Raw genomic sequence first — 14,544 nt, forward strand, 5'->3', positions numbered from 1 at the left:
AAACCAACCCAAATTACAGACAGTCTAATCTAGTGGAAAAGAAAGATATCCATCAAAGATGTTAACTACAGTGCTCTGGGAGCCATTAAGAGTTAAACCTGGTCTTTCTTGATGAAGCAATTATCAAGCTAAGATCTGAAGGAAGAGGAAACCTTAACCAGGTCTAAGAGGTGGAGAGGGAACAGTATGTGCAAAGGCCCTGTGGTTGGAAGGAGTCGACCACACTTTACACCTTTACTCAAAAGTCCCCTTCTAAAGAGCTCTTGCCTGGCTACTCTATATCTAAATTTGCTCCCCTATACTTTATACAGTAAGTCCCCTACATACTAATGAGTTGTGTTCTGAGAGCACGTTCATAAGTCCAATTTGTTCCTAATTCCAGCAAATTTAGCCTAGGTACCCAACTAACACAACTGGCTGTACAGTACTGTACTGTAATAGGTTTATAATATTTTTCACACAAATAATACATAAACAAACAAAACAAAGCAAACAAACAAAAAATAAAGAAAGCATTTTCAATCTTACAGGACAGGGCTTCCCTGGTGGCGCAGTGGTTGAGAGTCCGCCTGCCGATGCAGGGGACACGAGTTCGTGCCCCGGTCTGGGAAGATCCCACATGCCGCGGAGCAGCTGGGCCCGTGAGCCATGGCCGCTGAGCCTGCGCATCCGGAGCCTGTGCTCCGCAACGGGAGAGGCCACAACAGTGAGAGGCCCACGTACCGCAAAAAAAAAAAAAAAAAAAAAAATCTTACAGGACAGTACCTTGAAAAGGACAGGAGTACAGGACAACAGCTGGCACTTCTCAGCAGTACCGGCTACATCACCACTGCTTCTATTCTTGCTTCCAGACATCCTGGGCTTGAAATAAAGATACTGTACCGCTATACTCTATACAGCGCTGTACAGTAAAGTACACAAAAGCACAACCACTTGCAGAGGATGCAGGGACATGACAATATATACCAGACACGGGAACTAACTTAGGTGATTGGATATGCGAAAGCAGGTTCGCATCTTTAAAAGTTGGCTACTTGAAGGTTCGTGTGTAGGGGACTTACTGTATTATCCTTCCCTGCATTATAGCTTCTCTTCAGCACTTATCACTCTTTAATGTAGTATTTATTTATTTTTGAAATTAAAAACTTACTTATTTATTTATTTATTTTTGGCTGTGCTCAGTCTTCTTTGCTGTGCACGGGCTTTCTCTAGTTGCAGCAAGCGGGGGCTACTCTTCGTTGCAGCGCATGGGCTTCTCATTGCGGTGGCTTCTTTTGTTGCGAAGCACGGGCTCTGGGCACGTGGGCTCCCGTAGTTGTGGCACACAGGCTTAGGTGCTCCACCACATATGGGATCTTCCCGGACCAGGGCTCGAACCCATGTCCCCCGCATTGGCAGGTGGTTTCTTAACCACCGAGCCACTGGGGAAGTCCCGGGGTATGTTATTTTTTAGAAAGCATATGTGGGCACTGCCTGTAAGTCCCCGGCAGTAGGTCTTCCTTCTGCTCTGCTTCCCATGGCCCTTTCTTAGTGGGTTGTTCATTTTAAAGTTGGGACCATAGGTCACCATCAACCTCTCGAGCAGTTTTCAGGCGGGCCACGCCTTATGCTGCTGGACGGTCTGGAAGAGGGCTGCCCTTGAGCCGCATGACCATTAGGTCCAGTCAGCTGTGGTCAGTGGGATTGGGGGCAGGACTGTGTTCCCCCTATGGTACCCTTCCAGGGGGCTGTGGGTGTGCAGGTATTTTGAGGCTTGGAGTCTTCAAAAGGCATAGTGGTGCCGTCCAATGAGTTTTTATTCTCTGGGGGTTTTTTTTGTTTCTGTTTTGCGGTGTTTTGGGGATGAGTTACATCAGACCCAGCAGGGGCATATGGGGGCCTGGTTTTCTGGGGAGTCCTTTTCTCTGGGTGGCAGGTAGCCTAGAGCTATGGGGTCAAAGGGATGTCATGTGGGGCCCTTTTTCCCAGGGAATTTAGATGGAGACGCTGTTCTCGATGATGGGAGGGTCCAGGTAGGTGTAGGGGAGCTCCAGGTCCTGGTTTCTCTCCTGGATGTCTCGCGAGATCTGAGCCAGGCGGCTCTGGAAGGCCGCGATGCTCCAGCACGGGGCCACCTCCGTGAAGTGTTCGTCCGGGTAGGTGCCCAGGGACCGCTGGGAACCAAACACAAGGCTGGGTGAAGGGGCTGCTTTGCAGCCGGGACCCGCCTTAGCCATCCACCGTGGGGGACCTGAAGCAGCCTACGACTGAACCTCATCCGTGCCCCCTCCCCCTGAACAGTGATGATTACGGCAGGCAGCTCTCGGGGATGAAAGCTCAAGTGAGAGTTTTAAAGGGGGCGGCCTCACTGGAACATATCACACGTTGCCCTTGCAGCTAAGGGTGACTCTGAATCATCTCATTTGGCCATTTGACCCTCCTTGTGAGATGTCCAATGCCCTTGTGTCCTCCTGGGAAGACTCACTGGGGTCTGATGGCACAGTGGGGTGTGGGTCAGGGAGAGTAAACAGTGTCGCCTCCCTCACCCCAAGGCTGGCCTGGTCTGGCTCCCAGCCCCACACTCACTCTGTCTCCAGGCTCCTTGCTCAGCGCCCAGAGGGCAATAATGACATCACATGTGGCATTGACTGGTGGGAGGGTGGCTATGAACTTCTCCAGGCTTGCCTGGCCTTTAGAGGTGGGCGGTGGCAGTTGCATGGTAGGTGGCAGGTTGGGCATCCAGGCACTGAAGTCAAACTGAAGGCCGAGAGGGCAGAGTGAGGCTAGGAGCCCGGCACCCTCCGTCCCGCCACCCTGGCATTGACCCTTCTCACCTGCCCTGTACCGACAGCGGAATGCTTGGCCGAGCAGGTGAATATCACCATAGTGACATACTGTATCAGGGCTTCCCGTGTCCCCAGGGAGGAGGGTACACCTGCAGGGAGAGCTGGGCTGGGAACGGGGCTACCAGGGTCCTGAGGACAATGCCGCAGTGGCCTGAGGGTAGGACCTAAGAACCGAGGTCCCCCTACCTGAGCTCTCCCGGCCTAGGAAGCCCTCGGAGAAGATCTCCCACACCCAGGCCTGGAGTTCACTGTCGTCGCGGACAGACTCATCGCTCAGGTAGTAGATGCCGATCATTTCGGAGACAAAGCTGCAAGGTGCACGGGGTTCCATCCCAGCTGTGAACCCCGACCCTCTCTGAGGAGTGCCCCCGCCTGGTCCCAGTGCTATTAATGTCCGGCCCTCCTCCTGGTGGACGCCTCCCTGGGCCTTCCTTCTCCTTCCCAGTCTTCCTTCCTGTCCCCCAAGGCCCCAGTTCTCTGGGGCTCGCCCCCTCACCATTCCACTGCACCCCAGATCTGCATCCCATCATCCCGGTAGTAGTAGCCTGGGATGTCTTCAACTCCTCGGGCCCGGATATCCTCAGGCAGACACAGGATGGAATAGTTCAGCTGTTCCATGTACCTCTGTATCAGCTCAGAGAAACCTTCAATGCCAATGCCTGTGGACTGGGAAACGGGACTCCTGGGTACCACAGCCCTTGCCCCAGAAGCAGGAGGTAATAGTGGTTGGGGAGACAGGGCCACTCCCACCCCAAGACCCCAGATTCTTTTTTTTTTTTTTTTTTTGCGGTACGTGGGCCTCTCACTGTTGTGGCCTCTCCCATTGCGGAGCACAGGCTCCGGACGTGCAGGCTCAGCGGCCATGGCTCACGGGCCCAGCCGCTCCACGGCATGTGGAATCTTCCCGGACTGGGACACGAACCCGCGTTCCCTGCATCGGCAGGCGGACTCTCAACCACTGCGTCACAAGGGAGGCCCAAGACCCCAGATTCTTTACACTGAAGGAATATCCCATCCCCACCCTCCCTAAAGCAGTCCTTACCCTGTCCACCACCTTCCTGGGGGCAATGAGCAGCTCACGGGCCAGCGTGTTGATGTGCAGTGTGTACCGTGTGTGTGGGATCAGCAGCTGTAAGGGCCAGAGAAGGCAGAGCTAGGCAAAGCCTGGGTCTCTGTGGCCCCAGACCTGCCCCCCCATAGAGGAACCCAGTCTTGTCAGTCACACATGGACAGAGATGACAGGGACAAGGGGGCAGCCTGGGATAGGGACCAGGGCTCTAGGCCCAGTGATGGGGGCTAAGGTCCACCAGCATCCTCTTCTGTGACCTTGAGCGTGTGTTTTCCTCTCTCTGGGCATCAGATCACTGGGCCAATGAGAGGGCTGATCTGGATAGCACTATGAATCCCTCCAGCTCTGGCCTCCTGTGATTTCCTAACCCCAGGCAGGCAAGGCACCGTGATAACCAGGGCCTGCGGGCCTGGCAATGTGAAATGGTCCCCTAGAGACCACGTCTGAGTGCCAGGCCCTGGGAGCTGTAGATTGTCAGAAACAATCAGCCTGGATTGAAGAGGACAGAGTAGGGCCTGCATCCAGGACCCAGGAGACTGTCTAAGGAAGAATCAGAAAGTGAGTAGCTGTGGACCCCTCATCTTTACAGAGGAGATGCTCCAGGTCCCTGGAGGAAATGAATCTGGGCCATCTGAAGGCTTAGCAGAGCCCACCTTAGAGACACGGGTCTCCCTCCCAGGGCTCCCCACCCTGCAGCTATCTGCAGAAAACCTGTTGGTCAAAGCCGTATTCACACTTTGGCATCTGTCAGCCCCAGGTCTCTCCTTTCCTAGGAGCTGGGCTTCTGTGATCGCTGTTGGCTTGAGCGCCCCTAAGAAGAGAATCTCTCTGGGGCATAGCCTGCTCTCACATGCGGTCCTCTCCCTCGCGCCTGTCCTCATCACCTCACCCTAGCTCAGGGCCTGCTGGAAAGCAGCCTCTCAGGGGAATTGTGCAGGGAGATGCCGCTGAGGCAGAATGGGGGCTCAGCATCTCAGCCTGAAAGGACAGGGCCACGTGGGGACAGGCGGCATAGGACCCCGAAGGGCAGGCCCAGGTGCAGCGACATGCAGGCTTGGGGCACAGTCTGGGTCGTCTTGCTGGGCCACTGACCTTGAAGAGTGGGTGGCAGTGAGGCAGCTGGCGCAGCGTAGCCAGGGTGAAGACCTCGGCCACCAGGTGTACCTGTAACAGGTGTGTGAGGGCCTCGTGGATGGAGAACTCGGCATTGCGCACCCACGTCTTGGCCAGCAGCCAGTCCCACTTGTCGTCGCTGGGCAGAAAGATGGGGCTGTCGGGCCCAGGGGTCTGGCTGAGCTATAGGAGAGGCCAGTGAGGAGAGGCAGCCTTGAGTGTCTGCCAACCATTTAGTCAGACCTCTCCCTGCCCCTGCCCTGTCGCCTGCCCGGCTGCTGACCTGGATGGCGAGGGGCAGCAGGGGCCCACACCCTGGGCGCTGGTATAGCAGGGTCATTGGGGCCGCGGAGAACTGAGGCCTCCTATTAATGACATTGGTGCGGATGCCAGAGAGGATGCCGTGATCCACCAGGAACAAGGACCCTTTCTGCGGGAGAGAGAAGGGGAGCCAGGGCTGCCATCTGGCTTTCTAAAGGCAGAAGGTGGGGAGTATGGGGGTGGTGAGAGGATTCAGGGCCAGGAGACTGTGCACGGGAGAGGGTGTTCCCGGCACGTAGCACACAGTAGGTCCTTAACAAATGTGAGTGTTATTCCTCCCCAGTAGGGGATGGGCCCAAAGCACTGAGATGGGGGCGTGCAGAGCCAGGACTCCTGTGCCCCTCACCTCCAGCTCAGCCTGCAGACTCGTCCCGGGGCCCAACACTAGGGCCACCATGGCATCAGTGACAGGGAAGTTCTTTGGGAGGTGGCGACAGCGGCGGATCAGGACCGGGTTGAGGCCATTCAGGAACTGGTAGGCGAAGAAGGCATCCTCCTGCCAGTGCTCAAACACATACTCTGCAGGGGGGCAGGGGAGATGGGACCAGTCACCCCGGCGCCCAGGGGTCTCCCCCTGAGCGCCATTGTGGCGTTTCTCCTGCGTCCATCCTGCGCTCCCCTCTCTTCTCATGCAGTACTTCCCAGGGTGACCTCCTCTGTCCCCTTGGCTTCAGTTCACCAAACAGCAAACCTTAGTCCCCAGCCCACCAGTCCCACCATCTACCTGCCATCTCCAACCCCATGACTCAAACACAGTATATCGGAGGCTGAACATGGGCTCCTGCTCTAGCCCAGTCCCCAGCCCATTGCCTGGCATCCCGGGAATGGCACCTTCATCCACTGGATTGCAGGTGGCAGAGCCCGGAGTCCTCTCAGCAGCTCCCCCCATCCTCCGCCCATCAAGTCCCACCGATTCTCCATCCTCAGTAGCTCTTGCTCCACACGTCCACTCCATCTCTGCTGTCACTGCCTCGCTGAGGATTCCATCCTCTGCTGACCACAGCCAGAGCCTCACAACTGGTCCTCCTGCTTGCACTCCTGCCCCCTAACAGCCCCCTCCCCACGGCACATCTGGCCACAGTACTCCCCAGCTGGCAGCTGGTCCCACTGCACTTAGGAAAGGCCCGAGCTCCTGCCACGGCCTCCACAGTCCTGCACGGCCCAGGGCCCATGCACCTCTCCTGCTTCGCCTCCTGTCTTCCTTCCCTGGCTCAATCCCCTTTGGCCACAGCAGCATCTTTCCCCTCAAAGGTCTCCACTCCTTCCATCTTCAGGGCCTTCACATGCACCGGACCGCCCTCCCGCCCCGAACCTGAAGCACCCTCTGCCCTCACACACCATGCCTGGCGCTGTTGACACCTGCCCCACTTTGAGGTCTCAGCATAAAAGTCACCTCTGTAGAGAGTTCCCTAGCTGGGCTAGGCCAGGTCCCCCTTTTACACACTCTCACTGGAGCTGATGCACAGGTTTCATAAGCGAAACTCATTATTTGCCTTTGAGCCTAATGTCTACTTGTCTGCTCAACTGGGAGCCCTGCGCGGGCAAGGACTGTGTCCACAGCCCCTAAGCGAGTGTCTCATGTGTAGTAGCCCAACAAGTGTCTGATGGATACAAGGCATTAGAAGGTCAGAGATGCCCCCACGACACGTCCTTTTCTGTGTCTGAGGAGAAAGTAAGGTCTCGTGGGAGTCAGGCGCCTGCCCAGGGTCACACAGTGAACTGGCGCTTGGTTTTCTGAGATTCCTGACAGCCAGGAGAGCTGATCCCCCAGGGAAGAGGTCTGGAGCCCCGGCTGGAGCCCCTCACCCACGGCTGGGGTCTTCCGGAAGCTGAACACACTTCTCATCTCCTCCAGGCTCTTCCAGAGCCCCTTGCGGTCCAGCAGCCCTTTGAGTTTCAGATGTGCCAACCTGCCAGAAGATGTGAAAAGTGGGGAGAGGGAGGCAAGAGGCCCTGGGAGACCCGTCCGCGTTGGCTAAGCTTATCCATCCTGGGGTCCTGAACCAGCCTCCGGGGGGGCCGTGGTAGTCACTGCCCCTGAGGTCATCCTCACCTTGTTGGAATAGGTGGTGAGCAGAGGCCGTGCCCTGGGCTGGGCTGTGTGACCCACATCCCTGATGGTGGGGGAGCTGAGTGGGGGAGGGCAGAAGGCAGGGGTACCAGTACATCTGAGGCCCAGGGGCAGGAGAGGGTGGGCATCCTCACATAGAGCCACCTCGCAGGTAGAAGGTGATGTTCTTTGCCAGAGAGTATTTGATGTTGAGGTCCAGGTTTTTTATGGTCTCCTCGTTGAGGCAGCGAGGCCAGCCTGGGATGTAAGTCTTCCAGCTGGAGGGAGGAGCAGGGAGGCAGCCAGCAAGAAGCCTCAGGGAAACCACTGACTAGGGAGAGGGAGTGGCAGACCCCTTGGAGGCCCTGGTCAGGGCCAGCCCCCTTCCACAAGCAGGGGTCTTCCTGGGCTCTGCCCTTCCCCTCCACCCTCAAGGCCGCAGGGAGAGCTGCCATGTTCCCACAGCCATGTTCTCCCCTGGTCAGTTGATTGTTTCAGGGTTGGGCACCTGGCCAGAGCAAGGCCAATCAGAATCCTTCTCAGGGAATTGGAGATTGGGGCTGGACCAGAGGTCATCTCTCTCTGGATATCTGGGTTATAGCACATAAACACCAGGACTGGGAGAGTTCCCTGGTGGTGAAGTGGTGAAGAGTCCGTGCTTCCAATGCACGGGGCCCAGGTTTCCATCCCTGGTCAGGGAACTAGACCCCATGTGCGTGCCGCAGCTAAGAGTTTGCCTGCCGCAACTAAGAAGACTGCCTGCCGCGACTAAGACCGGGCACAACCAAATAAATAAATTTTTAAAAATAATTAAAAATAAAGGAGTTGCTATTAAAAAAAAAAAGGCCATTTTCCACTGTGTGGACTGGGAACCAAAGAAAGCTGTTCTGCAGGGAGAGAGGAAAGTGAAGCCAGAGAGAGAAGCATCTAGGGGGCTCCAGAGACAGGGGGAGAGTCACCCTGGCTTCTGGCCCGTAATATCTGGCTACGCTTCCAGCCCTCACTTCTGTGACCTGCTGACGCATTCCCATTTTTTCTGTCTGCTAGCTGGAGTCTGTTATCGTTCTTGCAACCACAAAACTCCTGACTAACACAGTTGCATCACAGAGCGGAGGTTGTCCTGAAGGTGGGAACACAGGAAGGCGTCAGTTGCCTTTGGCAGGCATCCCGTGGAGAGACACTTCTGCCTCCAAAGCTTGGGGGAGCCCAGAAATGTACTCTGGCCTGGCCTAAAGAGATTTAGCCTCTTTAAATCCCTTTATCCAGCAAGCAACACAGCCTGAAGACCTTTAGGTGAAATGGTAAAATCATGTCCCTGCAAAGCTGAGGACCCCCAGCCAGTCATCCTCTCATTCTCTCCCTCATTCATTCTTTGGTTCATTCCGTCAGTGCCTTTGGGTTTGAACAGGCAACTTCAGAACACAATTTGCAGTTGAAGTACACTGCCACCAGGTGGTGGCCAAACCCTGCTTCTCAAACTTTAATGCACAAAAACTTAGTTCCCCCAGGGATCTTGGTAAAATGCAGATTCTCATCAAATAGGTTTGGGGTGGGTGGCCCAAGACCCTGTATTTCTAACAAGCTCCCAGGTGATGCCGACCCTGTGGACGTGAGACCTCACTCTGAGTATTGAGGGCGTAGCCACTTGGATCAGAGGTAACTGAGGGACATTATGAACCTCAGTACACACGTGTGCAGGGCTTTGCGGCTGACAAGCTGCATTCTCAACCATCTTCTCATTTGTTCTTCCTAATAACACAAATCAGCCTGGTATTCTTAGTTCCTTTTGCAGAAGAAATTAAGAATCAAAAAGGTTAACTAATTTGCTTAAGATTTCACAGCTCCTTTCGGCAAGGCCTACCTAGGCTGGCCTTGCGTCTCCTGACTCCTCCTGTGTCCTTGTTTTGCCAAGAAAGGAAGAAAGGCCACTCCACAGACACAGCTCCCTCCATCTGTTCCCTCACCTGGGGCTGATGCTGGCAGATTAGGCGCCATGGTTTTCTCCGGGATGTAATTCACAACACACGTGGAATCACCAGGAGCCAAGTAAGCCTGCAGCTGCTGTGCCCCCAGAGACCTAAAGCGAAAGCCTGCAGCCCGCTCTTCAGACAGCAGCTCAGCTGGCCAGACCATGACCTTTTGAACATTTGCTCACGCGTGTGGTCCCTGGCTTTCTGCCTTAGAAGTCCTTGCCAGCGACCCAGAAAGACTCCAGCAAGAGTGAGGCATGTAAAAGCAGTGGGTTTCAGGGCTTCCCTGGTGGCGCGGTGGTTGGGAGTCCGTCCCCTGCCAATGCAGGGGACGCGGGTTCGTGCCCCGGTCCGGGAGGATCCCACATGCCGTGGAGCGGCTGGGCCTGTGAGCCATGACCACTGAGCCTGCGCGTCCGGAGCCTGTGCTCCGCAACGGGAGGGGCCACAACAGTGAGAGGCCCGCGTACCCCAAAAAAAAAAAAAAAAAAAAAAAAAAGCAGTGGGTTTCAAACTTCCGTGGGCATGAGTCATCTGGAAGGCTTGTTAAAACAATATTGCTAGCGGAACTTCCCTGGTGGGGCAGTGGTTAAGACTCCCCGCTCCTAATGCAGGCGGCTTGGGTTTGATCTCCGGTCAGGCGCAGCCCCCCCCAAAAAACAACCAAAAAACGAAAAAAAAACCCAATATTGTTAGCAACAAGGATTTACTGTTATCGCACAGGGAATTATACATCCAGCGCCAACTACAATTTGGTACTTGCCATCCTCCTCTACAAGGACAAGGACTAAATCATGTGTTGCTGCTGTTGCTGACTTTCAACTCCCAGAGGAGTTCAGGGTGGCGAGCAGAAATGAGGCATTCTGTGCTCTGGGAGAAACGGGCAGAACAGGTTTTCAGATAGATATGATTTTATGAACCCAATTCTTGTATCTCCTCATATCCAGAAAAGCACTAAAATCCTTCATGGTGACAACTGCTCTTCGTGACTAGCAGAAACCTTCTGCAAAACAAAATATGTGCTCGATTGCAAGAGCTCCCCCTTCACCAAAATCACATAGGTACTGACTTTCCCCACTACCTCTGTGGAGCAGTTTCTCAGAGCTCTCTGAAATGCCATCTCCTGGGCTGTAGTCCTCATTTTGCGCCAAATAAAACTTAACCCACAACTGTCATGCTGCACATTTTTATTAAGCTGATGCCAGTATCTTGTAATAACGTATAGTGGAATATAATCTGCAAATAAACAACCCAGAGCACGCTGCTGTACACCTGAAATGGACACAACGTTGTAAATCAACTAGACCTCAGTTAAAAACACCAACACTGCTGCCCCTCACCCTCAACATCTGATTCAGTAGCTGTGAGGTGGGTCTGAGAAACTGTATTTCTAACGAGTTCCTGGAGATGCTGTGATTGGAGAGGACAGAGGACCAGGCAGGGACTTCAGGCCGCGTCAACACCAGCGGAACGAGGCTGACCCTCATCCCCTCGGCAACCCGCCTTCCCCTCAGTAACCCCCTCCTCACCTGTACATCTCCCGCCTGGCCTGCAGCTCCTCCTGGCGCTGCTGCTGGAGGGTGGGGTGGCGGTCCTCCCAGGAAATCTTCGCTGTGGGAGCAGCGGAGTCGGTGGGGAGGACAGAGAAAGCCCCCTGACCTCCGGCCCCAGCCGCTCTCCCCTCCACTCCAGCCGCCCCTTACCAGATCCCCTGCCCCCATAAGTAGTTTCTCCCACACCAGACTGCCACCCCCCCTCTTCCCCCAAACTCCCTGTCCCTCCCCCTCGGCCACACCGGCTCACCTCTCCACTCCCCTTGCCTTTCCCCCCAACACACCAGCCCCCTCCTCCCTCCTGTGTCCCCCTCACCTGTCCCCTCCCGCAGCACCAGGCTCCCCTGGTCCTCCAGCCACTGGTAGCAGGGGAAGCGGAGGGGGGCGCCCCGGGGCGGCGTGAGCTGGACCCAGCGGCAGAACCAGGCGTCGGAGGCCAGGGGCCAGAAAGGACGGGGCAGCGCGGGGGGAGTCTTGTGCAAGCGCAGCAGCAGCACCCGGCCCACGTCCTGGGGGCACGTCACCTCGAAGTCCTCCTCCTGGGGGGCAAGTTTAGTACCCTAGAGCACCGCCTCTCCTGCTCCCTCCTCCGCCGCCCCCACCCCCACCCGACACTCACAGCGCCCGCGCTGAACTCTTTGCCGAAATGGTCCAGGGGCAGTGGCAGGGTCTCTCCTTCGGTCCCCACGATGATGACAGACATTTCGTCCCACGTGCCAGCCCCGAAGGCCTCCCCAGTGGATACCCTCACCCTGAACTCAGCCATGGTGACAGCTGGAGTCTGTCTCTCTCCGGCTCATCCGACGCAACTGCACAGCCCCAGGGACAGGCACCGCCCCACCCTGGCCAGGCCTTGTGGAGGCAACTCAGTTCCCACGGGGCCCATCACCACCCCCAAAAGCAAGCGCTGGCTCGGGGCAGAGAGGGTGTGGCTGAGAGGCAGGAAGGGAGGGATGCAGATGGGGGTTGGGGTGCTCTGAGACGGGAGGGACTGGGCGTCCTGAGGTTTGGGAAACAGAACATTTCAGTGATGGGTGGGGCCGGAGGGAGTTGGGATCCAGTGGAGTTCACGGGTTCGTTTGTCCCCCTCTTAGTTTCTTTGCCTCCTTAGCCTTTAAAAGCCTAGGCAGGACCAACTCCCCACTTTTTACAAGTCTTCTTGGCCTGCCTTCATTATTTTATTTGATTCATGAATAATTTTGAGAACCTGCTCTGTGCCAGGTATTATGTTGGGTGCTGTGAGTATGGCCCCAGGCAAGGCCCAGTCTTTGCCCTTTTGCAGGTTAAAACTCAAGTGTGGAGGGCTTCCCTGGTGGCGCAGTGGTTGGGAGTCCGCCTGCCGATGCAGGGGTCACGGGTTCGTGCCCTGGTCCGGGAAGATCCCACATGCCGCGGAGCAACTAAGCCCGTGCGCCACAGCTACTGAACCTGCGCTCTAGAGCCCGTGAGCCACAACTACTGAGCCCGCGTGCCACAACTACTGAAGCCCGCGTGCCTAGAGCCCGTGGCCCGTGTTCTGCAACAAGAGAAGCCACCGCAATGAGAAGCCCGTGTACCACAGCTACTGAGCCTGCGCTTTAGAGCCCGTGAACCACAACTACTGAAGCCCGAATGCCTAGAGCCTGTGCTCCGCAACAAGAGAAGCCACCGCAATGAAGAGTAGCCGCTGCTCGCCGCAATGAGAGAAAGCCCGTGCACAGCAACGAAGACCCAATGCAGCTAAAGATAAATAAATAAATTTATTTAAAAAAAATTGGAGGATGAGGTGACGGTGGAGGCTCTGGCCCCATTCCCTGGATGGCCCCAAGTATGTTGGCAGTCAAGTACCACCCCCCCGCCGCCCCGCCTCGACCCTCACCCTCTGGTAAGACTGGAAGGTGTCCCTCTAGAGGAACGGACCAGCCCAAGTGTTATGTGGGGTTCCCCAATGAAATGGCTCTGCCAATTAAGCCCGCCAGTTGATAAGTCCTGTTCACACAGTTTCCAATCAGTTTTTCTTGCCTCATTCTTAAAAATGAATGAATGGCCAAGGATCACCCGATCTTCAAGGAAGGCTTCCATCTAAAAGACAAGGACAAGAACAAAACTGAAGGGGCAGATAATTTAGGGAACAGAAGACTTCAAGGAAATCGTCATTTGGATCCTCAGAGAGAGGAAATCATGCGGCTCTAGAAAATATACCCATTGTTTGTATAAAAATATACCCAATTTTACCCATCGTTTCTGGGGAAAAAGTTTGGATTTTATAGATCACCCATTTTATAAATTGTGGTAAAATACACATAACATAGGGGCTTCCCTGGTGGCGCAGTGGTTGAGAGTCCGCCTGCCGATGCAGGGGACACGGGTTCGTGCCCCAGACTCGGAAGATCCCACATGCCGCGGAGCGGCTGGGCCCGTGAGCCATGGCCGCTGAGCCTGCACGTCTGGAGCCTGTGCTCCACGACGGGAGAGGCCACAGCAGTGAGAGGCCCGCGTACCGCAAAAAAAAAAAAAAGATATCAGGGTGGCTGTGTCCATCGTAGCCACGTTGGTGATGATGATGAGCTGTGAGGGCTGTGGGGATTTTTCGGAAGTATGTGGGGAGGTCTTTTCTGGGCAATAGAAAAGCCCAAACAATAAATATCCCCTAAATAATTCAAGGAAAGCTTCTCGTAGGAAGTGAGTTTTAAACTAGTGATGAAAAACTGACACAATTTTAATAGGCAGAGATGAACAAACATGATAATCTAAACTCAAACCAGCCCGACAAAATATGGGAACATATTGGTTTATGTAACTGGAAAATTCAGGAGTAATGGCTTCAGGCCTGGATGGATCCAGGTGCCCAGAACATGCGTCAGGAATTGTGCTTCCTCAGTATTTCATTTCTGCTTTCTTCTGTGTTGAACTGTGTTAGCTCATTCTCAGGCAGACTTTTCCCAAGTGGTGGCAGAAATGATGACCAGCAGCTCTGGGCTTCTATCCTTCCAGCTTAGCAACCTTAGCACAAAGACGATGTCACCCTCTTACTGCAGATGTTCTGGGGCTGACCCTCACTGAACTGGCCTTGGTCACAGACTCTGAAGCTGGGGCTGGAATTAGTCCCATACAAACTATATGGATTGAGGGTGGAGATGGGTGGATACCCAAAGGAATTTTAGATGTGGGAAGAAATAGGCAAAAAAAAAAAAAAAAAAAAAGTGTTTATTCTACCTTTTCTGGGAGAAGTCCCTCTCAGAAACCATCTGTCAGTGGATTGCTGACCTGAGTTTTTCAAAACTCTCAGCCAAGGTTTAGAGGTCTTCTGAAATGGAGAGCTTGTTCTGGTTATCCATTGCTGCATGATAAACTACACTAAAACTCTCTCTCTTTTTAAAAACTGTATTTGTTTATTTAGTTTTGGCTGCGTTGGGTCTTCGTTGCTGCGTGCGGGCTTTCTCTAGTGGAGGTGAGTGGGGGCTATTCTTTGTTGAGGTGCGCCGGCTTTTCATTGCGGTGGCTTCTCTTGTTGCGGAGCACGGGCTCTAGGCGCATGGGCTTCAGTGGTTGTGGCTTGCAGGCTCAGTAGTTGTGGCGCTCCATGGCCTGTGGGATCTTCCCGGACCAGAGCTCGAACCCGTGTCCCCTGCACTGGCAGGCAGATTCTTAACCACTGCTCCAC

General features: G+C 54.8%; 1 protein-coding gene across 1 annotated transcript; it reads right to left on the reverse strand.

Moving 5' to 3' along the window:
* Positions 1 to 1,787: 1,787 nt before the first annotated feature.
* ALOX15B (arachidonate 15-lipoxygenase type B) lies at positions 1,788 to 11,715 on the reverse strand. Its single transcript, XM_032616705.1, has 14 exons — positions 11,521 to 11,715; positions 11,218 to 11,440; positions 10,878 to 10,959; positions 7,534 to 7,656; positions 7,135 to 7,238; positions 5,675 to 5,847; positions 5,291 to 5,437; positions 4,987 to 5,190; positions 3,868 to 3,954; positions 3,322 to 3,491; positions 3,012 to 3,133; positions 2,814 to 2,914; positions 2,566 to 2,736; positions 1,788 to 2,153 (listed from the first exon to the last, which is right to left on the reverse strand). Exons 1-14 carry the CDS (start codon positions 11,665 to 11,667, stop codon positions 1,974 to 1,976), a joined length of 2,034 nt encoding a protein of 677 aa, XP_032472596.1. The 5' UTR covers positions 11,668 to 11,715; the 3' UTR covers positions 1,788 to 1,973.
* Between the last annotated feature and the right edge of the window lie 2,829 nt (positions 11,716 to 14,544).

The sequence above is a fragment of the Phocoena sinus genome, chromosome 20 (assembly GCF_008692025.1).
Source record: "Phocoena sinus isolate mPhoSin1 chromosome 20, mPhoSin1.pri, whole genome shotgun sequence".
Lineage (NCBI taxonomy): Eukaryota > Metazoa > Chordata > Mammalia > Artiodactyla > Phocoenidae > Phocoena > Phocoena sinus.

Excerpts from the sequence above, each read along its gene's own strand:
- ALOX15B (XM_032616705.1), bottom strand. The coding sequence starts at position 11,667 with ATGGCTGAGTTCAGGGTGAGGGTATCCACTGGGGAGGCCTTCGGGGCT. Across the intron at positions 3,955-4,986 it reads ACTGCCACCCACTCTTCAAG|CTGCTGATCCCACACACACG; the intron begins GTCAGTGGCCCA and ends TGGCCCTTACAG. Across the intron at positions 2,915-3,011 it reads CCTAGGCCGGGAGAGCTCAG|GTGTACCCTCCTCCCTGGGG; the intron begins GTAGGGGGACCT and ends CTCTCCCTGCAG.